Below are 26,309 nucleotides of genomic sequence, written 5' to 3' on the forward strand. Positions count from 1 at the left end.
CTGACTTCAACGTTTGACTCTTGTCTAAGGGGAGACAAACATGACAAAGTTCTGTTCCCTAAATTTCCCAGCTTTACCATCATCTAATGTTCTGGATTTGAAGAGAACTGGGTAGCTGGGGTTTGCCTGGGATAATGTGACCACTAAAATTAAAAAATAATGTAGAAGAAATGCAGTTTTACTGCCTTAGGAATAAGGTTTCCTTTTTGGATTGAAGTCTGTTTTATTGAGGTGACTAGGCAGTACAATGTCTTCTCATGGTGCGAAAAAGTCTTGACTCTTTGTCTTGACATGTTGCTGATGTATTATGTTGTATTTTAAAACTTTTATCTAGGAATCCATTAGATGGTTGGAAGTTGAAAAAATGCTTCTTGAGATGACAGAAGAAGTAGACTATGATGTGGATTCTTACGCTACCCAACTTGAAGCAATTCTAGAGCAAAAAATTGATATTCTGACTGAACTTAGAGGTAAGTTGCTTTAAATAATATCTCTGTACATTATTAGCATATGCCAGGGAGACTTGCAGTAAAAACAAGGACAAAAAAAAAGTGGTTATATTCTAGGGTCTTTTTTCCCTGCTTAAGCTGGCCTTCAGTGGAAGGAGCATTTATTCTGCGGTCTAAGAACAAGTTCAGATCTATGATCAGTTCATCCTAATGTAAAGGAGTCTATGCTTTACCTCCAGGAAGTACAAACTGAGTCTTGCAACTTTTCTTTTTTTCCAAAACACTGAAGAAAGGTAAGAAAATCCAAACCAACTGTATGAAAAAGAATAGAAGGCCATGCAATGAGGAAAAAGTATTAGGAACTCCCAGTACCTGCTGTTGTGTAGTATAGCAGGGAGCCTGTTGTCATTTTTAAGACTGTGCTTAAAAGCACCATCAAGCTCTGAGTATTTCAGTTGTTGGTTTTTTTTTCAACAGCCTTTGTTTGAATTTTGTCAGCCTATCTTTGTTGAAAAACAAACTGCAGCTAATTCTTAGTGCCCAAAATGAACTCTCCCACTTGTCTTCTAAAATCAGTTTGACAGTTGGTTATATCCCAGAGATTAATTTTCATTTTTTGTTAACTGTTCAGACTCCAGGACACATACTGCTATACTGGCAAAAGCTTAAGGGTGGTTTGGGGGGGGTGATGGAACAGTTTTCTTGATCTATGTTAAAAAACGGCAAGCTAAAAATCTCACTTTTTGCTCAGTCTGAGTATCTGCTTGGAATACAACAAGTAGATCAGATGTGGCCTGCTTGCCTCCTGAGCAAGCTAGTTACACTTTTGCTAGTGTTAGAGTTGGAGTTTCCTTTTGTTTTTTATGGATGATGGCTTTCTCTTCAGAAGATGACAATTTGAGATACCAGCAGTGAAAAAATGCAGTTTAGATGACTACCTGTTTTTCAAAAACTTAGCAGATAGGATTTTGAAAAGCCTGCTGGAGGTAAAATGCTAAGAGATCTCACATCTTTACAGCCAGCTTAATATTAACTGTAGTTTTACAGGAGTAAACTATAAAGTCAAAAAGTAAAGTATAAAGTCAAAAATGCTGTCTTGGTATCGTCTATGTTGTTCTCATGGCATGTAATGGTCACTGAATTGTTAAGGCTTTACTTCTGTCACTGTGCAACTGACATATTTTTGCCATCATTTTGGTTTCCTTCTTTCCATTCTTGGGCATATTACTGGGGAATGGAAGGGATAGGAATAGAAAAATGAGGATGCTACACTTCCTTCCTTTGGTTTCTTCCACTTTTACTGAATTACAATGAAACCAGTGAACAATGCATTTAACTATTTACAGTGAGTAGGTTCCAAAACTTATTCACAAATGTTTTTCACATTTATAAGAAAACAGAGGGGACAAGAATTTACTATTCTGAGTTTCAGATGGTATTAGAAATGGCATACGGTACTCTAAATATGATTTTATATGTTCCTAAAAGTGGTTTGGAAGGTGCTAGAAAGCAATAGGATATAGGTAGTGTATATCTCCCTGGACTCTCTTAAGATAGAAGGAAAGTGGAAGTATGAACAGTTCCCTTCCTGGGAATAAAATGGTGCAGTTTACAAACCTATCCTGTCGAGAGACAGGGGTAGTATGCAAGAAGACACTTAAGTTGCTATGCAACTTGTTGGTATGGTTTTGAATGCAAGCTTAGCTCAGTCCCCTTGTAGGTTCTAGTGTCAGCTACTTTTGGGGAGGAATGTTCTTTGTTGTTTGTTACAGCTGGGATGTGGAGGATCAGGGCTTAGTTTTAAGCTCTGTTGAGCAAAGGCATATCAGTTTTCATCCTTCTGTTTTTTTCCTTAAAGACAAAGTGAAATCTTTCCGGGCAGCTCTACAAGAAGAGGAACAGGCCAGTAAACAGATCAACCCGAAAAGACCACGTGCCCTTTGAAAAGGCCCTCTGCTGCTAAATGAATTCATGAACCTGTACTGCTGTAGCACACATTTGTTACAAAACCTAGTGACCGAGAGAACTCAACTACTTGAAAGTGTAAAAATGTTAGCAATGTTTGTGGAAATCTCCTGTTTCTTCTTCACCTGAATGACATTTTCAGTTTTATGTGAAATGCTCCTGATGTCTACAAAATGCTTCTAGACCAGACAGCACAACCTGCAGGGTTCAGATCTGTGAAGCACTTTGTTTTCAATATTTCATTTTATTCAAATAGTGAAATGTTTGGAAATACTTGCCATATTTTTAATAAAGTAAAACTGTGGCCATTAAAAAGTCACAGCACTTCCTTCTGACCATGTTCAATTTTATGACAAAGACCAGCTGTGCAGTTTAAAATTGTGGCGTGCATGCACACCTCACTAGTGGTTTTACGTACCTTCTCTTCCACAAACAGCTGTGCTTAACTCTTCCCATTCTGTGCCTTGATGAAGGCTACTTAACCCTAAATATCCTCTTTCTGAAGCACAGCCTTAAAAAATACATTCCTTATTTGTCAATATAAATTACTTTAGTGTGTGTGTTTCAAGAAGACTTATTTTTTGGTGGATAGTTTCATTTCACAGGATGTGCCATATCATTTTAAGAGGAACTGCAGGCTGTTAAGAGTAGACAAACAGCTGGACATTCCATTTTTTGTGTGAAAATCTGGAATCTTGATTTATTTGAATACCATTAAGAATGGTTATATAATTTCAACATTCTATCTGTAACAATTAAAAAAAACCAAAAAAACCAACAAATCAACAAAAACCCACAAAAATATAAATTAGTTGATGTATATTAAAGGGTAATGTTTTAAGTACTGAGGAGAGTTGTATCTTAGGATAATGCAGATAATATGATATGTGGTATGGTGTGATAATGCTATGTATGGATAAGTTAACTATCAAACTTTGGGGATAAATATGTCCATACTGGCCTTTCACATACTGTTTTAAAAACTTGGATTTTGATGCATGACAAAGTTACATGTACATTAACCGTAGTTTGCAGGTAGCTTGAGTAGTTCTGTTGCTTTAAGAAGTAGCTAATACCTATTTTTCCCTTTGTACAGTGCCAGCAGCTAAAAAGTGGGGTGAAATTGCATCACTTGACGATTTTGCACAATACCTCTACCTAGCGCTAATAGAAATCCCACAAATACCTGAATTCTCACAAATGGCGCCATGTGTATCAGCACTTTTTAGGTGGTGGCACTCAAGTTATTTTTGCAAGTCAGTATGCAAAAAAGATTGACCTTTCATGTAAGAACTGTAGATCTCTCTAGAAGTTCTCCCTCTTTCCAGGAATATTCGATCAGCAGATTGTCCCTTGGAAATGTTTAAAAACTACTTTTGGAATACAAGCCTGTTTGTTTGTGCCAGGCCTGGGAGGGGAGAATAAAGGGAAGGCAATGAAAAGAGAGTTAAATGAGCCAGAACTTCTTGTAGTGTTTAATGTTTGTATCTCCCATAGAAAGGTAGGCTATGGGAAGCTCTTGTCGCATCATGGTTAAAAATAAAAAACCCTCTTGTGTGTAAACATGAAAACTGAAACAATGTAGATTTTACATAATGTGTTTAATAAATTAAGCTATTAAATGAATTACATCTGAGAATTTCTGTTATGCTTTGGGAAGGGTTTCAATTTGTAAGTACATCAGTTACATTTTTGAAAAGGCCTCTGATTTCAAAATAAAGCCAACTCTTCTATACAAGTTCTTTATATGAAGGAAGTTCCCCAGACTATTGTCCTGACTTTAGTTATGCAGCATATCTTAAAACATCACACCTCTTTCTGAACATTTTTTTAAGATCATCAGCCATCACAGCTTAAAGAAATAAAATAATGGAATAGAAGGCAATAGCTACTGTTAGCAGGTGATAGTACAGGTTATCATGTATTATCAGAGGTTTTCTCTGAAACTGCTCAAGACAATTCTTACTTTCTAAAAAGCTTCTGAAGACTGAGTTATCCCACAGGAGTAACAGTGGCTTCCATACTGTGTGTCCATGCAAGCCTAGCACCACAACCAGGCTATGGCTTACTGTGAGTCCCAAAAGGACAGAAAGGACAGTCTGCTTTTAGCACTTTTTTACAAAGCCCTGTAAATAACATGGGTCCTGTCAAGTAGCACATGCTAGCTGAAACTGTGTCTACTGCCAGTCTTTGTGCCAGAGCCTGCTGTAAGTCAGATCTACCTGATACTGAAGCAGAAAAAAGAAAAATCGATAGGGCTGGTTGTGGCAATTGAATTTCTGCAGCCCATTGCTGTAACAGACTGAAATTACTTGAACAGGATTCAAACAAGCTAATACGCTATTCCTCTCCAGTAAAACAAAAGGTTTAAGGAAGTGTGACACATATCTTCTGCGCTTGTTCCTTCTGTATCAGTCCAACCATATTCTTTGTGGCTATCTACCTAATTCATAATTTGGTTCACTTCACTGCATGAAGTGAAGCAGCACCAGAATTACTGAATTATTAAATTGTGAAATAAATGTGCAATTCAGTTTGTGAAGTCAATACTTCAGGATGCCTGTTTCTATACATGCTTCGGAATCAATTAGTTTTAAAAAACTGATGGGATGTCAATGGGGCTGCTAGCTGGACTCAGGACATCTTTTCCAACCTTAATGATTCAATGATGTGTATAAATAAAGTTTTTCTTAGAGGAGGTTTTGCTAATTTGCATGCATTGCTCTAAATCTCACTGAAAGCTATGATCTGTGCTAAAACTTTTCCCTGCATTAACAGTGAAGGAGTTACCTTAAAAAATAGTTACTTGAATTTAGTTAACAAAAAACCTAACCCTTCTGTCTATGCTTATGAGCCCTGGCCCATTGGTAGTTTTTTTCCCAGCTGCTACAGTGGAGGAGAGGGTAAAGGTAATAATGTAAATGATATCAAGCCCACAAGGTAAATTCTTTTGTTTTCTGAGAAACACTCACTGGGATTCTCTAAGAGGAGCAGATTACTAACAAGCTTGGAGTGCTGGTAGTTACCAGAAGGATGAGAGAGACAGGCCATCTCAAATCAAAAGGAAGTGTTTAAATACACTTTAAAGCAAACACATAAATGATTGATACCAAAAAAGGAACTACTAAAACTTTCTTTTTGTTGTCCAGACCCATTATGGGTTGTACTGTTGAGTATTGTAATGAATACACTGAGGTGAAGTCCATCATTGGAGAACACAGATTTCAATTATCATCAATCCATGTTTTGGATATATATAGAAAAACAGTCATGAGGCAGTCCAGCACCTCGCTTCAGCTCGGGAAGACTTTGCTGCTTTTAAAAGACTGAGCAGCAGCTTCTTGCCTACTGTGTGCGATAAAACCACATCTAACATTTTATTTTGAGTCCAAGCCTACCCACTGTATTCTGTTCACTGCTTTTATGAAGAGCTTGTCCCATTGCACTCACTCTGGCTTGGGTAGAACTTTGGGAAAAAATACAGCATCTTTCATTCTTCTAGGAGTATCTATGAAAAATGGATGCCTTCTGAATTGAAGCCATGTAGTAATCTGAAAGATTGAAATATGTGTATTACAATTCTAACAATTTAAACTTCAGCTTGAGGCATTTTTAAGATGTGCAAAGAAAATAGCATGAAAGCAGCCATCACTGATCAACAGCAAAGAAAGAATTTTAACAAATCTGAAACTAGAAGTTATTAGCAAATTTGCCATTTTAGAGATGCAGTTTCATTCTCAGTGCAGTTACTTATGTTGTATCCTATCAGGTTCACTATGTTTTTCAGAGAGCATTACCTGTCTTAGTTCTCCAAATGAGAAACAGCTACAAACTTTTATCTTGAATTATGACAGGATTCATGATGCCACCGAAAGTAAGAGTGGAATATAGCAGTTAATCACTCATATTTAAAATTATGCTATAGACTGTGGCCTAATCCTCAAGGCAGAGAAAGGCCATGCAAAGCTCTGGAAAAATTTCAATAACCAATTTACAGTATGGCTATTTTTAACAGAGACACAGAAGGGTCTAGTACACAAACACCTGAAACAGGGATCCTTAGCTAGTTGATCTCAATATTATGAACAGCATTTAAAAAAATATATTAAGTATGCCTTAAGTGTTTGCTTATGTTCAGGACTGGAAGCAAGAAGTGTCTGGTACTAAGAGAGAAACCCTACTATTCCTGTGCAACCCAATACTAATCTGTGTTATGCAGCTACAGATGTAGATAGAATTTAAAGAAGTTTAAAAGGAAGGCATAAAGAGTAAAAAAAATAATACCGAATGAAATCATCTATATCCATTGAACGGGCTCGTTTTTCAGAGTAACCTGTATCTTTTAGGACTGTCTGTATTTTTTCTGCAATTTTGAAGTTTTCAGGGATTTCCTGTCAATGAAAAATGGGATAGAAATGATTTTCTACTCAAAACACAGAAAAAGGTTCATTTAAATAATCTAAATATTTCCTGTTCTTAGGAAAGTTCTTGTTTCAAGTGAAAAAATGTAAGTTATACTTTTTCTATTATGGACTACTGTATTATTCTGTTAAATCTGAATTTGTGTCTCTCAGTTCATTATATATGAATCACAACAGTATTGAAAAGCAGACAAGAAATGTTTTATTAAATTAGTATAAGACCTTGAGACATACATATATATGGACAATATTGTAATAACATACTTGATTTTAAGCTTTTTTACTATGATTTAATGACCCTTTTAGATTTTTCTCTAAGAAAAGAGGCAAGTTCCTGCGACCTTCAAACTCTTTTGGAGAATCTTTGACACATTTAGCTTTTCAATGTTAAGTTTTTACTGTTATACAAGTCAGAATGTAGGCCACAGTACACAGAAACAGAGAAGATTAAGAAGAAACTTACTGTATTATGTAAGGAACAATGAACTCGGTAATTATGATCCAGCAACTGCTCTACAGCACTTGATCTGAAAGAAATACATATTTAGCATGAAATCTGAACTGTAACTATTGTTCACTGTTCTTTCTAAGAAGCTCCCAAGTCTTCTTCTAAAAGAAAAAGCTTGTGACATCAGCATAAATCTTCCACCATTGTTATGTAACACTGCTATGCATTTGCACAAAAGAAATTATTAATGGGTTCTCTGATAGAAATTACTTACTTAAATGCTGCAGAGAGTGTCTTGTTTTTCCTAACAAAGGCTATCCTTACCAGACCATCCCACTCCTGAAATTGAAAATTTCAGAATTTTAGAAAGTAACATACAGCTACTACAAACACGAACAGTCACTACTGACAACTTCAGAACAATACTGAACACAAAGAAATATCCTTCATGGAAATGTGTTGCTATGGAACACGAAAGAACACAGGCGCACTCTGCTGCTCTCAAGGTGAAGAGCAAAAAAGGGGAAGTTTATTTTCTGACTCCAACATTTATAGTTTTCCAAAAGTGACAGTGGATTGGAGGGTGACAGTGCCACCCCTCCAATGACACTGGACCAACCATCAAAGTTCTCCTCCTCCATAAAAGAACGCAAAACAATGTGCTATTTACAGAAAGTTTGTGAGAAAGTTCTCTACAAGAATGTCAGCATCAGAAGCCTTAGAAAATCTTAAATCAGGGTGACAGAAATGTCCTTCTAAACAACACAAAACCAGCTGTAGCTTGGACAAAGCAATACAAATGAAGAAAATACTTCATCCCCAAAACCCTTTGAATTTTACTTTTTCATGCCTAGGTGCTATTATGTGCAGAGAAGGCGGAAACTTGAAGAAAATATGGCTAACCTTGGGCAAGGCTGAAAGGGTCTTGAAGTGTTTTAAGAATTAAGAATACTCTTCTGTAACATTTGTCTTCTGACATTACACATACTTGCCTGAAGACAAATCTCATATATTCCTTTGATCAAAACCTGCAAAATTACCAGCCAGAAACATCTCTGGGAGATGTAAACCATGATGAAAGGGACATTATTACTAGCAATTCTCCAACTGACCTTGGTCTTCTGAGAGATACTGTACACAAAGCTGCCCCCATGATGGTGGCATGTTCTGTTAATGTCATAACACAAGCCTGATCAACAGAGAAATAAGCATTTTGGAAACTCCAATGAAAAGCCGGTAGTTTGCATTAGAATCAGTACATGGAACTGAGTAGTAAGTGGGAAGAAATATGAAATTATCACTAACATGTTATGTTGAGCATACACTGCTCACCTGGAAGTTGATAGGTGGTGGTGGGTTCTTTGGCTCTATTCTGACAACACTGGATTCGACTTTGGGAGGAGGCTTGAAGTTGTTCTTTCCAACCTGTTAGGTAAGAGCAGTCAAGCAGCTGTGTGAAAAAGCAACAAACTCCTCATATCCCTTGAAACACTCTTCTGTTTGATAGCTGAGTTACCTAAAGGCAGAGTGACATACCTTCATCAGATGGTCCACTCGAGCCAGTAACTGAGTATTAATAGAGAGTCTGCAGTACAGTTTGCTTCCTGGTTTTGCAACCAAACGAAGTGCAAATTCCCTTTGAAACATAAGGATTGCACACCTAAGAGTAACAGAAATGAGAAAATTGATTCTAAGTATTCAATTTTTATGTCAGAAGCCAACTAACACACTTGGAAACCACACAGTTTGCCTCAGCACTTAGAAGAGTAAACGTTCATAATAAACAGCTCTGCCTTAATTAGTGTGTTGAAAAAAAAACAAAACCCATCACAGAACTTGGTGAAGCCATTCAAGTCTCCTTAAAGGTATTACATAATTTGATTATTTATACTGCTAAATGGATCAGGATCAAAGAAGCAGTCTAGTCTCAGAGTTGCCTGATTGTAATAAATCATTTAGAGTAACTGTCTGCTGAGTCCTTCAAGTCCAAGCTTTTCAAAAATTGACTGATAACATTACCAATGTTCCTCTGAGAAAACTCAAAAGCTGCTGACATGCTGATGTCTGACACACAGAGCAGTTACATTTTTAGATCAGACAACAAGAAAGTGACTTGGCATTGATTCTACCCTTTCCAGCCTAACTTAGACAGGAAGCTTTTGAAATGCTATGATGCCCTGCTTATCCCTAGAATAATACTTAGTTATAATACTAAGGAGATGTAACTCCTATTTTTATCTGCTGGGGACTCACTGTTGCCAAGTTTAAATTTTCTCCTCATGCTCAATACATCAACATAAACTTAATTTTCAAGCATTGTCAGACTATGTATTAAAGAAAAACTTGAGTGCAGCTCTGATCCATCAAACTGGTATCTTAGGAAGTAAAAAAATACTGGATTTGAAAATATTTTTAAAACAATTTTTCTTCCTCCCAGCTAATACAGAGCTCTACTCTTCCACATACCTGAAAAAAGGTCGATGAAGCAACAACTTGAAAACAAAAGGTGAAGAAATCTAAGAAACAAAAAAAGGAATTAATAATGTTAGTATTATATCTCGGAAATCAGCATTTAAAAATAAAATTTTTAATGTTGTTGTATGCTATGCTGTTTGTCCCATACCTGGTAAGGCAAGTTAGCCACACACGCATCAAAGAATGGTAAATCTGTTTTCAAGATATCTCCAACCTTGATTTCAAGTTTGTTTGCTAGACACCTGGAGGGAGAGATTCATTGTGGTTATCCTCAGATAAGCACTGTTGCCAAAATTTGTACCAAAGTAGCTCCACTACTTTAGGGGCTCCCTGTTTCTATAATTGATACTTACGTGCCCTGGACTCTCTTCTGAAGCTCACCAACAAGTCTAGGGTCAATTTCACATGCAATAACCTAAAAGAGAAGTACGTATTTGCAACTCCATGCATCTCCTAACTAGAACTTAAATCATAAAAACCCCAACCGTGTATCTGTTGCTGTGTGGGTTTAAAGAATCCTTTCAAAATCCTTATTAGGCTATGCACCTTCCACCCTCCCCCAATACAAGCAAGCTTTACCACGTAAATGGATAACAGCAATGTAGTTTGATAGAACCACACAAAATTTATGTGCTCAGCTAAAAACCCATTGGGATTATTCATATGTTAAGAAAAGTATCAATGGAGTAATTCTACTTATGTTCATCACACCTATGAAGACCCTTCTGTTTGCCGTAGTCTAAGCCACAGGACTGTCAGAGCTTGGGAAGGGGGTGTATACGAGAGAATTTGCATTTACTTTTTTGACTTTCTCCAGCATCTTTACTGTCAGGTTTCCAGTTCCTGGGCCCACTTCCAGAATGACATCTGTGCGGCGTAGGGCAGCCTAGGGACAAAAAGCATTTTGAGTGCTTCCACAGCACCAATTTCGTGCAGTCATTTGACTTTAGAATGAAAGTAAGCGCTTTTGACACAGTAAAAGGCTGGAACTGGGTATTCAAGAGAGTCGTTTAGAAAGGAACGAGTGGGAAAGGGGGAGAACAAGAATGTCCTGGCGCTGGTTTATGCCGCACTGCTGGCCACGCGTGAACAACCAGCGAGGAACCACGTTAAGAGAAAAGCAAATGCAAAGGCCACCAGGCACTCCGACAGCAGCATGTCGGCAGCTGCAGGTCCCGCCGCAGCCGGGCCGGAGGGCCGCGCAGTCCGGCACGTCCCGCCCGCCGCGGCTCCCACCTTGTCGATGATGCTGTTCACCACGAGGGGGTTCTTCAGGATGTGCTGCCCGGCCCCGGTGTTGAAGAGGATTCCTAGGGAAGAGACCGGTCTGTTACCGCGGGCAGCCGCGATCCGCCGGCACCCCGCCAGCCCTGGCTCGGGTGAGAGCGCCGGCCCGGCCTCGGCACCCGGGATCCTGCCCGCCCGCTGCGGTCCATACTCACCGCCGGCGCGGCCCTCCCGGCGCTCCGGCCGCTTCCCGGCCCGCGCCTTGGGCATAGCGGCAGCTCGGCTCGGATCCCTTCAGGCCCGCTCGGTCCGGTCCGGCTCGTCTCACCTCGGCCCGTCCCGGTCGCCCCGGCCCCGCTCGGCTCGCCCCGGCCCCACGCCCCACGTGCCGCGCGGCACCGCAGCTGGCGAGAGGCCCCGCGTGCGGCCGGAGGGCGGGGCAGCGCCCCCTGGCGGGCTGGCGGACCGCGGCGGCGGCCCGATCCTCCCGGAAACAGCGGGACAGTCCCACCCTTCGGGGGATGGGAGCAGCCGTGAGACCTTAGTGAGAGTGGTCAACACGGGCGACGGAAGGCAGCGGGTCCACAGAAGCTTTCCAAGGTTTATCAGTAAATGACACACGGCCTAAAAATGGGTGTGTTTAGTACCCCGACCTAGCCGGTAAACAGACGGCAGTGGGTTTTGGATAAAGGGGCAGGGTGGAAAGGGAAAGAGAAAATGAGAGATGAATGAAAGAGGGGAAGAGAGAGGAAGAAAGGGTTAGAGGAAATAAAAAAGGAAGAGAAGGAAGGAAGAGAAGGAAGGATTTTGCAGGGCCCTCATCAATTTCTGCCGGTAAGATAACGCAGCCCTTTAACGCCCTGGCTCTGCACGAAGCGCCCGCCCGCTCATGGCCCGGAGTCACAGTGCCGGGGCAGTCATTCCCAGCCGCTGCCACGCCAATACTGTACACTTGTTTTTTTAATCCTTTCTGTATTTTTTGCTTTACTTTCTCACATATATTTTTAGCGGTATATTCTGACATGCACACCACGCGCATCCGCCGTGACACTCCGGCCCGCTCCGCCGCAGCCGCCCCGGGAACGGATCAGCGAAGCGCGGCACAATTCCCGCGTCCCGCGGCGGGAACGCGCGCCCCGCGCGCCAAACAGCCCTGCGCGCGCGCAGCCGCCGCCTGACGTCAGCGGGCAGCGCGCTCCGGTGGCCCCGCCCCCGCCGTCCCAAGCCCCGCCGTCCCAAGCCCCGCCCCCGCCCCACTTTTGCCGGCGGAGCGGCGCGGGCGCCGCTCTGGTGTCGCGGGGATGTGACGTCAGGGCTCCGCGCCGGGGAGGGGGTGGTGCCGCCGCGGCGTTCGCTGGTCGCGGTTCGTGCGAGGCCGGGAGGGGACGGGGAGAGGGGAAAGGCGCCGGCGGCTTCCAGCGGAGCAGCGCTCGGGGCACGGAGCCCCGGGGCTGTGCCGCTGCGGGCGGCGCTGCTCCTTCGCACTCGCTGCGGCTGCTCCTTCGCCGGCTGTGCCCCCGTTTGCGCTGCCCGAGCCGGCGCGGCTCCGGCGTGGAGTGCCCGCCACGGTACCGGCTCCGGGGCACCGCCCCCGGGATTAAGGCTGCTAGGCCTCCCTTACCTATTATGCTGGCCGCGGCAAAGGGCCTGCTCGGAGCTGGAAGTAAATAACTGTTACCTGATTCCAGGGAGCAGTTTTCCGCTTTCTCCTTGAAGCAGTTTTTAGTCAGGTTGGAATTAATGGAAGGCATGGGAGGAAGATGAGGCGTTAACCTGAGAGAACTTGTTTTTTGCGGGAAGGGGCGTGTACTTGCCTTTATTCCAGGTGGTTGTTTTCTTCCTGCAGGCTGAAGAGCAGCAGTTTTTCTGAAGAGCAGTCTTCCCTTAATCAGAGACAGGCTCAGTGCAGCAGTGGTGAGTTATTTCTCCAGTTTGTTACCGTGGAAGACAGCGGTGTGTGTAAAATACGAGAACAAGGCCCTAAATGCCATGGTGTTGCTGCTTCCCACTTACACTTCGTGTGCCTTGCTTCCCATGTCTCATACATGAACTTAGATCTGTAACATATTTGGTATGGCTTTTAAATCAGCTCACACAGCTTATCAGCAAAATGCTGCTGAATTCAAGTTATATTCATAGTATATAAGGTATACCTGAGGTTTTGCAAAAAGCATGTTGCTTATGGGGTTTGCTTTCTTCAAACTTCATGGCAACACCAAATTTGTCACTGCTCTCTGTTTTTCTTGTCTCATTCTTTCACTGCACTGTTTTCATCAGGGACATTGTATTATCTTGTGTATAAATGATAAAGGTGTTTGTCACCCATGCTTTACATATAACATTTTGAAACTGTATCATCAAAAGTGGGATTTAACTGTAGTTAAAATGAAAGGGTTTAAACCTGTTGCAGAACATGAGAACTGACTGAAACAGGCATTTCCATCTCAGCTGTTTGGCACTAGTTTGTTTTTAAGTGGTCTGTCAGGTCTTTTTGAAAATCCATTAAATTAGGTAAATTAGGAAGAAGTCAAAGGAATGAGACTGACCTTGTAGTATTGGTCATCCTAGAAAGTTACTATTAAATGTTGAAAATATTCTTACATCGTCTCTGTATCCATTTGTCTTTTCTTGTGTCATCAGGAACCCTGTGACAGAGTAATTTTTGACTTAATTCTTGGAACTGTCTCCCTTATTTCTTTACTCCCTGTTCTTTTAGTTGGAAATTTTTGGTCACTTTGGTGGTTACTGTTTGATATCAAAGTTCATTCTTCTCAGAATATTTAATATAATCTGATTGACTTTCCTTAACATTGTTGTCAGCCTTGCTTGTTGCTATCCTTTTTTACTGTGGTCCTTGCTGTTCTTACTTCTTGTATCCTTTGTGTCTTCTGCATGCTTTTTTCAGACTTGGGTTTTAGTTTCAATGTTAAATTTTTGTGAAGAAATTTTGGAAATTCTACTCCTGTGTTTCTGTCACTAGCAATATGGGAAAAAAACACCTCTGACTCTTTGCTGCTCACACATTTTCGTCTTTACTGTGGCTTAAATTGGGCAAACTATAGCTAGCTTGGTTCAATTACATAAAGAAAAACTAATATGTAAGTTCTGAAAAATTTTAGTAATGCTTAATGTTAGTCATTATGTTGGTTTTGGTGATTGCTGTAGTTATTAGTGAGTTTAAGTAGGACCTTCAATGACCAGGATGGTTTTAGTTCTTTTGGGTGTGTTCCTCAGAAGGACTGTGAACATGTGGCATGATTGATACAGATGCTGCACTGCTAGAAAAGAGATTCATGGAGGAGTTTGTAGAAGGCTGGAGAGAAATCAGTGTAACTGCCAACTTTTTCTGAAGGTGACAGTATCCTTGCTAATGTATCATATCTGTATGTCTGAATGCTGGAATTTGCGTTACTTATTTCAGGAGTTCTTGTGGCTTTTCAGCATGGAAACTTTGTTTTTCCTGTTTTCCTTGAAACAAATGACAGTCCCAATTTTCTACTTGAACCTTCTGAACTGCAGGGTGTAGCTTTATAGTTGTTTGTTAGTTGTATAGTCTGCTGATAAGAAGCAGCAAGTCCTCTTTGTAAGCACTTTTCAGGGGATTAGTTTTAGGTGTCTGTTTAGATTCCACTGACTTAAACAACATTAAACATCACATTCTCACAGATAATTTGCTTTAGACCACAGACTATCCTTGTAGCTCTGGTGTCTGTCCAGTTTGCTCCCTCTTGAACTGAAGAGAGGAAGAACTGTGAGAACCAAGCTGGAAATGGGGTCCTAGAAGCCATCTCAGACACTGGGTAAAGAAGGATCACAACATCTCCCCAGCCACTTGTGCTTTTGAAGTAGCCCAGAAGGTATTTGCACTACTATCAGTGAGAGCACACTGTATTTTGTGTAATGTGTTTATGGCTTTGTCTTCTTCTGATTTCTTAAAATCTCAACTGAATCTATTCTTCCACCTTCTTACAGTTAGAAAGAATTAATTGACTTAACAAAAGAGAACAAAAATACACGGAATTAATTGTCTGGATATGAGTGAATTGTTACACTGCATTCTTTCGGAAAATGTGAAGTAGGGAGGTGTTTAGTGATGAAATCCTTTGTTTTGTACCCCTTCAGGTGTTTAGCAGTCACCAATGTCTTTTCATAGCTGATGTGATTTTTAAAATTAGGATGTCTTTTAGTGTGAAGGTAAAAGTACCTAGGTACCTTTTTGTTAGTATCAGAAGCATTGACTGTTACTGACATGGCTAGGATAAAACTAGAACATTTAAGACACTTGGAATAGTCTTGAAAGGCAAAATGTGTTTGCAAATACCCCCTTAGAAAGGGAATTAAAGAGTAAAGAATAGAACAGAAATAAGACTTTGGCACTTAAACAAGATGAAGGAGTTTGAAAGTGGGCATGAGTTATAGGACACTGGATGATAATGTTGAGGAACTGTTATTGGTCTTTGTGGTCTCTGAAGACACTAAACCATTATGCTGAGGGGTGGCATTTGATGTGTTGTTTTTATTCTAGTGAAACTGTGCTTAGTTTTTTTCCTGCTAGCTGAGACTCGAGAACATGCGATTTTCAAGTTCAGTATTGTCATATCCAGTGGGATCTTGGAGAGCATCTTTTTCATGTGGGGTGTGGATAGCCCCTTTTCCCTTTTGCAAGACAGAATTCCGGCATGGCAATAAGCGTCATGCTTGGGTTTGCAGCTGACCGCATTGAACACTTTCTAGTGAAAGGGATTTCTTTTCCTTCCTCTAAAATGTTTGTGTGCAATTTGGTTGTTATAGCAAGGGGTGTGGACCACAGAAAAGCAGGAGAAGGCAGTGAACATTCCTGATACTGCTCAGTGTTTATTGTGAAGACACAGACTCACATTAGTAAATAAAAAAGGGAAATGACACCCTTACTCAGTAATCAAACCTGGAAATTCTGGCTGTTGTGACACAGATGCAGACCTTGCCTTCCTTCTTAGAATACATTGCTTTTAAGGTTGGCAGACTGCCAGCATTTCTATAGGTGCCTCATGTCTCTGAAAGTACCCAAGAGACAATAGCTATTTAATACTCACCTTCTGAGTTTCATCTCTAGGACAGTCTTGTAGATATAGCTCAGTATTGAGTAAAGCTGTAGAAGTCCCATGAACTATGGAGAAAGTCCTTGTCCCTGTGATTTAATCGATCTGTGGGGTAACCTATGTCCCTTTTGCCTTTCCCATGCACCAGGTGAAGTCAGATGTGTAAGAGAAGAGGATTGTCTCTATCCCATACTGTTGGAGCCAGTATTTGCAGCCTTTGCAGTTCTGTGGGGCTAAGAGCATCTGTATATCCTCTGTGTAAATTAGGGTCTGAAGAGCCCTGGTTCATCAGTCAAAAGAGAAATAAAAAAAGAGGGCAGTGTGAGAGTATCACAACAATCTAAGATCTGGGTTTAAACTCCCAAGGTGCAGCTGGGAGTTTGTCTGTCTGCAGGAATAACTTTCACAAGTGCATCTGTACATGGCAGTAATTAAAACTGTATTTTGAGCAGATCCCACTAAGATAGGAGCTGGTGCCCTCCCTGAGTCAATTATCTTTACAGGGAGCATGCTGAGAATAAGCTCCCCGTAGAAATCCTGTCAATGAGAAGGGAAGGTAAGGACTTTGTCAGAGTTGAAATTACGTGCTAGGACCTGAGCCTGAATGGCTTGACATTGTTTGAAGTCACATATTTGTCCTTGCTCCCATAGTCCTCTGGTGTTTGTGGAACAGTGTGCTTAGAAGGCTTAACTTTTTAGCTTGTTTGGGTTTTTTTGTTGTGTGTGCCCCCAGTGTTCCACCCCTGCCTTTTGGTGGGCAGTTCTGGCTCCGTCACAATTTGTAAGCCTGTTCTGAGTTTACATCACATTTTGTTAAGAGTGAAATAAAAGCTGCTTGCTGTTCTGCCTGCTTTTCTATGCCTAGCACATTTACCTGTCAGCATTGTGGTGTGAAAATGTTTGGAAAATGTGATCCAAATCAAAAGTTGCATTTTTCCTGCTCTTTCCATCTTTGGGTATTTAAGGGGTTCAGGGAGAAACAGAGGGTTATACTATTTATTTTGGTCACTGTAGCTCTTTGTTTTAGCTTAACTAATTTGCAGCTAGCTTAAATGGCAAATTTGAGTTTTGTGCAGTAAGGATTGATTCAAAATATATTGTTGATTTTTTTTTATTTCTTTTTAGTTTCTGTTTTTTTTAAAAAAAGAAATTAATACAAGTAAGACTAGTGACTTACTAGAAGAAAACAGAAACTGTTTGGGGGAATTTTTCAAAAGTAGTATTAATAGACAGCTTTTTTACATCTCTGCCGTTTGTATTTGATACACATTTATTAGATGTTTTTCCAGTTAATTTTTTACAATTGTACAGAATATACCACTTCATTAACTATTTTACAGTATTTATAAGCATTATTTAAATGTTGACCCATCTTCAGGGAGATTCATTTTCTAATTCAGTTTTGCTATTTGGCTTGTGACAGCCTCATCCAATGATCTTTACATGGGATCAAAAAGCAACTGTGCAATTTCGTTGAAGACTAAATCTTGAGGGCTGTTAAATTCCCTGCCTCTTCATAGAAAATACTTGAACCAGAGTTTTCTGGATGTCAGGCCAGCATTATGCAGAAATGTCCTGACCTGCGTATCTGCTGTGGTTTTGACAGAGAAAGAGCATTGGGCTAAATAAATTTTTGTTCTGCCCCACTAAGCTTAGTTTGATTTTTCTTGAGGTTTTTTTTCGAGCAGTAGCTCAAACAGTAGCTGCTCCAGTTTTTACATTGAAGTACAAACCTTTTCAAGAATGAGAAACATTATTAAAAAAGAAGCAAATATTTTACTTTGATTTTTGTTGTTCTTTGTTATCTTTAGAACTGCCAGCTAATTGTTTTGAAATAGGAAACTGAAAAAAAGTCACCTGCTTTTTGTGCTTGCATTTTACCAACTTAAATAAGTATGTCTTCTAATGAGAAGCGTTTTAGATAAGAGTATATAAATTTCCAGTGGAAGCCAAAGCCTTCAGATTTTTCCTCCCCCTTCTTAGACATGTTATCCTAGAGGTGCTACCACTGTTGCTGTTGGGTTCAGCCAGTGGCAGGTGTGTCTTGGAACCATCAAACACGGCCTCTGTCAGACATGTGGAAAGCTTCTTGCAGCTTGTCACAGAAGACACCCCTCTAGTAACTCCCCCCCTTCTGCTACCTTGTTCACAACTGGTTAAAGCAGAAAGATTGGAAGGTTCTTCACATGAGAAGTGTAAAGCAGGCATGGAGTCACCTGTTCAATTATTGCTCTAAGGAAAAATGTGATTTTGTGTTTCATGGGTTTAAATGTAGACTTTCTTTAAGGTTAGGACCTTCAAATTTTAGTCAGCTTTTGTAGAGGATGGTTGGAGATTTGGAGATGAAGAACTTTTTTTTCAGGGTTATAGTATTTTTTTTTCAATTGTGTAATGCTATTACTGGTATAGAAGTTCTCCAGTATTGTGGCTAGTTTTGTTGTTAAGGTGATTTTTCTAAAAAAATCAAAATATTTAAACCTGTGTCAGAATAAATTTCATGTCTCCCACCTTCATACTATTACTGTAGCAATTTTAATCTTGATCTTTTTCCTGAAGGTGAAAAATAAACCTTTTTTCCCCATTAAACAAAAGCCAATCACAGAAGTGATTTCCAGTCATGATACTGGAAAAGACCTCCAAGACTGAGTCCAGCCTTTGATGGATCACTACTTTGTCAGCTATGCCACTGCACTAAGTGCCACATCCTATAATTTCTTGACCACCTCCAGGGTGGCAACTCCACAGCTTCTCTGGGAAGCCCATTCTGATGCTTAACAGTCTTTTCCATGAAGAAATTCCTCCTGATGCCCTGCCTGAACCTCCTTCCATCTCCTCTTTAAAGAAAAGCTGTTCTTTGTTGTTTATTTAGAAAACCTAAGTATATGAACATTCAACCGTGTATGTGTTATTAAAAGTTAACATAGGCTATCTTTTTTTATAAGCAGAAAACAGACTTCATAGTTTATTTAATATATGTGTCTTCTTCTTCTTGTAACATTGTTTCTGTAGTTATTATAAATGTAATTTCTGTCATCTGGAGAGGAGTGTTTTGTTTTGCCTTCATAGAGTACAAGGGTGCAAAAGGATGTATATACACTGGAAATTGGGCAATATGCATTCATAGTTCAGCTGATTAGCATTTGTATGCTAAATAAGAAGGAAACCAAAGATATTGAGGAAAATTCTGTATCATGTAAGACTAATTGTGAGACTTAATGCTTTCTTTTTTATTTAATATGAATTGTTTGGATGGATTTGAATTATAGAATGTGACTGTACAAATTTGTCATTTTCTCTCTTGAAGGAAGAGAAAATGCAGAAATGTTAATAATCTGCACCTTTGCCTCTTTCAGACAGCCCCATGGTTTGCTCTGCTTACAGCTGAGTAATTACCTCTAGTTGCAGTTTTGTTCTTAGCTGCTGTGCTTCACACGAGAGGTAACTGTTTTACAATCAAAATATTTCCTGCAGTTCCTCAGATCTAGCAAATGTGCTTGTAATGATTGATTTAATGCTTGTTCCTTCTGCTGAGAGATTTCTGAAAGCAAATAGTTCTATCCCTGTACCTCAGCTGCCTTTGAGTGGGTGTCATGCTATCTTTACACTGTGTAGTCTAATGAAAAATGAGCGTGGGGTGTTTGGATAATAAGAATGGAAAATACCTGTCTATATTTGCTATCTTTTTCTCATTAGGTGTTTTTTCTCCTTTTTAAATGTTTTTAGATTTTCATGGATCTCAACAGTGCTAGCACTGTTGTTTTGCAAGTCTTGACGCAAGCTACTAGCCAAGATACGGCAGTGCTGAAGCCAGCTGAGGAGCAACTGAAGCAGTGGGAGACACAGCCAGGTTTTTATTCAGTCTTGTTGGTAAGATACAGTGGAAAAGTGCTACTAAGTAAGCTCTGAATAATTTTGAGTGCTGGTCTAGAACATGGTTGAGCAATGACCTCTGGCTGAGAGAAGCCCTGAGTTGTCATGGTCCAGACAGTAGAATCCGTATGCTGAAGGATTCTACAACAGCTACAACAGTGGTAGGCTGTTGATATACTGAATATTCAGTATGAGTAGTTTGGGTTTTCCATGTTTCATTTATTTTGAAATGTTATTTTTATGATACAGAAGCGGTGTTTGTAGTTAGCTGCTTGTATTTTAATATGCTTAAATTGCATTAGGGAAAGGTCAAGTCTTTTAGAGATTCAGTCTGTTTTCCTAAATGAGCTTTGGGGAAGGAGAGCATATTACATACGGATCATTTTCATGTTGTGTGGTATTTTTGGTGGGTTACCACTTTTCTGATATTTTTTTACAATTGCTAGTTTTGAAGTTGTATCATTGTTGGCATGTAAATCTGTTTACTTTCTAGTGATTGGAGTGTGTTGGGGTTTTTTTTGGGTTGGTCATTACCTCTAGAAAGATGTTACTATTCATAAAAGTAGATTTTGAGTCAAAGTTAGGTTTTGAATTAATAGTGAAAATGAGGCCTCAGGTTTCTACACTGCTGAGTTGTTTGAAAGGTTTGTTTATGCCTGTGTTTACAGGCATGGTGCTCAAAAGTAGCAGATACTTTTGACCAGAACCCTGCATTTTTCAGGTCCGTTCATACTGGACTTCAAAAAGCAATGAATACAAGTGGTGCACTCTTTTTGCAGTGTACTGTATAGTGAGAACACTGAGTTCACATATGCTTGCTCTCTAAAGGTGGGAGTAATGATGTCTCACCCTGTGAGAAGGATCCGATGCAATAGAAAATGGGAAGAAAGCTGCTGTTCAGAGGAGTACCCAATTTGAGACTCAATAGCCTACCTTTATTTTAGTTTCTCTTGGTTAATTTTACACCATTACCATACAAAATAACTCTGTGTTTGTCTGTATCTACATACAGATATATAAAAGTGTATATATATGTATAGATACATATATATGTATGTATCTACAGAGATGTAGCATCTTATTGGTAGGAACTAATTTCCTGATTTCCTAAGCACAGTCAAATTTGAGAATTGCTGACCTACCAGGTCACATTTTTTACAAACAGTATTGGTAGACAGGATGGTTCTTGGCATATGAATGAATAACATAATGAATAAATAACCTGAAGACTGGATTCTGACTAGAATAAGAAATTATCCTGTATTCTGCAGTGGCACAAACTTCTGAGAGCTATGTCAATAAAGAATGTAAAAATTGTCTGATTATAGTAATTACTACCCTTATATTTCCTTCTCTGTCAGTCAAGATTAGCAATACATTTGCCTTATATGTTCTTTTTATAATAAAGTCAAAATTGGTGCTAGTGATAAACATTTTTTTAATCTCTAAAAATTTGTTTAGCACAGTGTTTTCACTTCCCTGTCAAATAATTATTAGGGCTTTTTGTTTATGTGCACCCATATCACAGTAGTGTGTGTATTTCTGCATATACCGTGTCCTGCATTGATACAATTTCTGTCTTGCTTGTGGTATCTTGAGCAATTTTCAACTTTTTTTTTTTAACAGAATATCTTTACAAATCATAGCCTGGATGTGAATGTAAGATGGTTAGCTGTGCTGTACTTTAAAAATGGAATTGATCGCTACTGGAGACGTGTCGCACCGCAGTAAGTTTTGAGTTCTTCCACTTAACCATCTTAAAATTGGCTTTGTTATGGTTGCCAGGCTGGAAAAACAGCAGATCCTTAGTTGGTAGAAGTTACTTTAGAATTTATGGTGAAACCGACAACATGCTTCAAACTTCAGGACTTGCTGATAAAACATTTTGTCTTTATATTGCTTCTTATGACTCTGTTCATGATTTACTTTTGAGAACTGAGTTAGAAGGCTGTTTCATAGGTAATAGGTTTTGAAGGGATGCAGTATGTGTTGCAACAGTAACACCTGGATTTATTGATACTGACAGAATTGAAAGGTAGTCTCTTGGACAGTGAGAGGGACATTTCGTTTTGTTTAAGCTGATTCATATTGAATGTGTACATGGGAAGGAGGCAGGAGTTTTCATTGTTTTGATATGTGGGTCCTGATAATGCATGGCATAAAGTTCTCCAAAGAAGATGAGAAATAGAAGCACTTTTCATGAGCACCATGTAATTTACTTAAAATTTAGAAAAAGTGCCATTTTAATATGCAACCTGTACAGTAATATACTTCCCAGTCTTTTGTGTGAAGTGCTTATTTTTCCTTTAAAAACAGGTCTGATTTCATGAAGAGTTTCAATTCCAGAACTCAAAGGCTTGCAGGTGTTCAGTCTTAAATGCTAGTAATAGGTGTGACTGTCACTGTCAGATGTAGGGTATTAGATGGAATTCTAGGTCCAGTTTTTCTGGATCACAAATCTAAGTTAGTGTTATGATGCAAACTGATTTTAATTGTTCTTAGTTTGAGATAGTTCAATGTATTTTGCCTTGCATTGTAAGCCTTTCCAAAGATCTATGAAAGGAGTGAAAAATTTTAAAATTCTGTATCCACAGCACATTTTAAGTAATGTAGTACTCCTTCATTATGCCATAGAGCACTCAAATATTTGTATGTGCGAATTAGTATATAATTGCAAAACATCTGCAAGCATTTGGAATCTTTTTTATGTAAAAGGAAAATACCATCTTTTTCAGAAAGATGCCATATATCTTTGGCATTTCTGGTTAAGAGGATTCTGCTTACAAGACTGGTACTTCCCAAGAACTATTGGAAGAAGTTAAACATTGTTTTAATTTGTTAATATTTTTAACCACTAAAAATATTAACAAATTGACAAATTAAAAATATTAACAATCATTTCTTGTAAAAAAACATAGTTTATTTCTTGCAGAACTAAAGACTAGAATTTTACTCTTTGAGGTAAAAATTAAATAGAAATATTTTAATGTAATTTTCCTGTGGTTTTAAATTAAATGTAATTTAAAAATAAATTTTTATGGCTAGTAAAGATTCCATGAGTTAAATCTATATTAAATTTCCAGTGCAACCCTATTTTTCCCCATTTCTAACTTTTCTGCCACTAATTTAATGCAACTAAATGATAAAATAAATTTTAAAAATTGTTGGCTGCTTTTAAGGATTCAATGGAGTAATGCATACTAAATTTTTAGTCTTTGTCCAACTGCTCTTCTTTCAAAGTACGTTAGATGTGACATTTTTTCAGCACTCAACCAGATCACATTTCTCTTAGAATATGTTGAGGTAATTTTTAGAAATCCTGATTTAAACTAAATTCTCAGTTGATTATTTTCGGACCAATCATACTTTGAATACCATGATTTTTTGAGGGCTTCATTGTAGATGCTGCATTTTTGTTGTCTTTGCGAAATTCTTGTCTTTTGTCTTGTGTCTCACTTCAGGAGCTGTCTGCTCTCCATCCATAGTACATCAAAGAATGTTTTGATGTACAGATCAGGCTTAAAACTGCGTTTTCTAGTGAGAGTGATTTAGAAGATGAGCCTATGAACTTCCTCCCTCCTTTTTCAGGCAGCTTTTCATATAGCTGTGGCAAAGAGCCTAGAGTTGTCATAGACTCTTCTCAGGCACAATTTGGGTTCTTTTTATGAAATTTGTTGTCAGCCTCCTCAAAAGCTGGTCTCACAGGATGATTTTGTATGTGTTTTTATTTTCTTCAGTAATGGTTTGTCTTGATTTCAAGAGTTGAACATGTTTTTGATTTTACAGATAATTACTTTTTTGTCCTGTCTCTTGTGGACTTTGTTGTCTTATTTGAGTACAGTGTTAGCAACACAGTACAGTACTTTCACGATACTTTTCAAGTATGTTTTCATTTGTGTGATGACTTCTCATAAGCCAGAAATTCAAATGCGAAATATGAGGCTTTTTAAAAAAAATCTCCAAAATAATTTTTAAAGTATTTGGATGTATATTTCTCCATACCACAAACACAGATAAAGATCAAAGAAATGTTGAACTTGCAAATTGTGAAAGGCTGCAGCATAGTAGATAGTACTTACAAGTTCATGCGTAGATGAAGTTGTTTTAATTTTTAGGCGCATATAATTCAATGCTGAAGGAAATAACAGGCTGAGTGAGGCACATTCTTCCTAACTTCTCGCCTGCCTGTAACTTTTATAGATGGAATTATGGAATTGGCTTTCTTGCAAGGCGTTAGGGGAGGCTGAGGGCAGTGATGCTGGTCTGCGTGTCCTTCCGGGTGTCCCTGTTCTCCGCCAGATGTCACTCTCGTGTTGTTCAAACCCTGAATTCCTCCACCCGCGGCCCGGCAAGCCCTTAGGAACTCGGTCACACAGTGCTGCTGAGTGGCACTTGCATCGATATGGATTTCTTAGCGTTTTTTTCATTATTGTTTTCCAGTTTTGCTTATCACAAGCTGGTGTTTTAAGGCCTTGATCCTCATGAATCTATTTATTTTCTTTCCTTTGTTTTGTCTGCAATGGCAAAAGCTTAGTTACAGCGTTTTTATTTACAGTAAGTAATGAACTGAATTCTTGCTGCTCTTAGACTGTGCATATGATAAGTTTAATATAATTATAATTATAGAAAAGTGTTTAAAGCCAGAGGGTCTTGTGAGCCCAGAAACAAAATAGATGCAGTAATATAGTAAAATGGGGTACATTTTTCTTTACAAATCAGGTTTTAGGTGCTTTCTATTGTCTCTGAAAGTGAGGTATTTTGCAATCTATATGTATTTTAATATAGATTTGCAATCTATATGTGTTTTTTTCACTGTTTCCTCTCTTTTTAAGGATACTTGAGATAGTGGAAGAACAAAGGATGTTCTTTTGTTAGTTTTGGTAGTTTTTTTATAGTTACAAATGAATTGATAGTAGTTTTTTAATTGAAAAGAAATAATATTTTAATAAATATATCCTGGCAGTGCTCTTTCTGAAGAAGAAAAAACTACATTGCGTGCTGGACTTATCACCAACTTTAATGAGCCAGTGAATCAGGTTAGTGGTGATTGTTTATTGCTCTTCCAAGAAATGCTTTTATTGATAGATCTCTTGATTTCTTTCTTTACAAAGTACTTAAATTATAATAATAAAGTTGCAGTTTACATAGTGCTTTGCAGACAGGTCTTGAAGTGAGATCTTATACCATAGATCATAACTCATTAAATAGAACCGCTTTGGTTGGAAACAACATTTTGTCTCTGTGGTTTGTTTCTTTTGGTGTTGCAGTGGCAGTTTGTTGTCCCTTGCTGTTTATGCAACCATTTAGTGAAATGGTTCAGGGAATGGATGTAGCTGAAAAATAACCTTCCCTTAAGTGATTTTTGTTTTTTTCAGCTGTGTCTGTTCTCCTACCTGACTCCCACTGTGGCCATGCAAGGAAGTGTGGCAGAGGCAGAGCAGGAGTGAGCTATTGAGATTGCTGCTGTATAAACCCACCTAAGCAGTATTGCTGTCACATGTCTAGTTACAGCATTTTAGTGAATTTAAATAAGTTTAATAAAGCTTCACTGTGATAGTGTCTTTTCTTAGATAAAGTGACTAATTGTAAGCTGTGATTTTGATTAGAATAAGAATTTATTATTATATTGAGTACAGAACTAATGTTAGGGGCCCATACTAGATGACTCAGTCTTACTTTTGATAACTTCTTCATCATGTAAGTATAAGATTCTGCAAGGAAGTATTTGCTAATATTTTGAGCTGGCTCTTAAAAAACTTTGTCAAGGAAATACAGAAATGGTAGGCATAAGGTTAAGATTGAAAAGAAAAGGCATTGTGAATAAACTTCTCTTCTGCAGACAGTTCAGTTTTAAATTCTTGGGATTTCTTGACAGGATTAATGAAACTTCTAGAATTTAGAGCATTTGTAGAAGCCCATTGTGAAATGACAGTTTTGACTAGAGCTAAAAATTTTCATTGCAAATGCAATTTTGAAAAAAGCATGTAAAGTGTTTTAAAATTTGTTCTGCAAGTATAGATTCAGTGTAAACAATATGACAAATATTACTTGTTTCTGTATGTTAACTAAAAAGAACTATTAAGTACGTCAATCTGAACCATAGGGTGTGTCAGTTATGCTTCTACTAGGTAGAATATAATTTATCAAATATTTAATTTTGAAGTTTGTATGGGTTTTTGCACATATGAATAGGTAAATTAACTATGAAACGCTAATATTAACTATATTGTTTGCAAACCAAATTTTTTTATCAATATTTTTTTCCATACATTCATTAGTATTTCATCAGTTTGCCTGCTAAGGTGATAGCATAGCATTTTTCGTAGTTAAGAAGGCCACTGCTGATGAACAGTTCTCCAACTATAATTGCAGTTGA

At 38.7% G+C, this 26,309-nt stretch overlaps 3 protein-coding genes across 8 annotated transcripts in view; 2 read left to right on the forward strand and 1 right to left on the reverse strand.

The window, feature by feature from the left end:
* Positions 1-3,992, forward strand: part of KIF2A (kinesin family member 2A) — a 58,887-nt gene extending 54,895 nt beyond the window's left edge. The window contains exons 20-21 of one of the 2 annotated variants that reach the window (XM_084225812.1): positions 335-470; positions 2,308-3,992. In XM_084225812.1, coding sequence (XP_084081938.1) covers positions 335-470; positions 2,308-2,393 — 222 coding nt within the window. In that variant the 3' untranslated portion in view covers positions 2,394-3,992. The remainder of the gene's footprint in view (positions 1-334; positions 471-2,307) is intronic. The other variant, XM_084225813.1, reaches the window with a different exon arrangement.
* A 51-nt stretch (positions 3,993-4,043) lies between these two features.
* On the reverse strand, positions 4,044-11,355 carry DIMT1 (DIM1 rRNA methyltransferase and ribosome maturation factor). Of its 2 annotated transcripts, XM_084225814.1 has the most exons (12): positions 11,201-11,355; positions 10,995-11,068; positions 10,558-10,644; positions 10,112-10,173; positions 9,907-10,000; positions 9,750-9,799; positions 8,820-8,943; positions 8,616-8,708; positions 7,558-7,622; positions 7,299-7,362; positions 6,699-6,805; positions 4,044-5,965 (listed from the first exon to the last, which is right to left on the reverse strand). In XM_084225814.1, exons 1-12 carry the CDS (start codon positions 11,253-11,255, stop codon positions 5,923-5,925), a joined length of 918 nt encoding a protein of 305 aa, XP_084081940.1. In that variant the 5' UTR covers positions 11,256-11,355; the 3' UTR covers positions 4,044-5,922. The 2 variants fall into 2 exon arrangements, with proteins under 2 accessions (XP_084081940.1, XP_084081941.1); XM_084225815.1 differs by lacking the exon at positions 10,558-10,644 and having other exon boundaries at positions 4,049-5,965.
* Positions 11,356-12,307: 952 nt separating this feature from the next.
* IPO11 (importin 11) overlaps positions 12,308-26,309 on the forward strand; it is a 76,525-nt gene continuing 62,523 nt past the window's right edge. The window contains exons 1-6 of one of the 4 annotated variants that reach the window (XM_084224565.1): positions 12,308-12,348; positions 12,832-12,899; positions 19,421-19,501; positions 19,787-19,930; positions 21,560-21,660; positions 24,897-24,969. In XM_084224565.1, the coding sequence (XP_084080691.1) occupies positions 19,793-19,930; positions 21,560-21,660; positions 24,897-24,969 (312 nt within the window). In that variant the 5' untranslated portion in view covers positions 12,308-12,348; positions 12,832-12,899; positions 19,421-19,501; positions 19,787-19,792. Of the gene's footprint in view, positions 12,349-12,385; positions 12,554-12,831; positions 12,900-14,796; positions 14,843-19,416; positions 19,502-19,786; positions 19,931-21,559; positions 21,661-24,896; positions 24,970-26,309 lie in introns of those variants that run through there. The other 3 variants (XM_084224562.1, XM_084224563.1, XM_084224564.1) reach the window with 3 other exon arrangements.

This window comes from Fringilla coelebs, assembly GCF_963513975.1.
Source record: "Fringilla coelebs genome assembly, chromosome: Z".
NCBI lineage: Eukaryota > Metazoa > Chordata > Aves > Passeriformes > Fringillidae > Fringilla > Fringilla coelebs.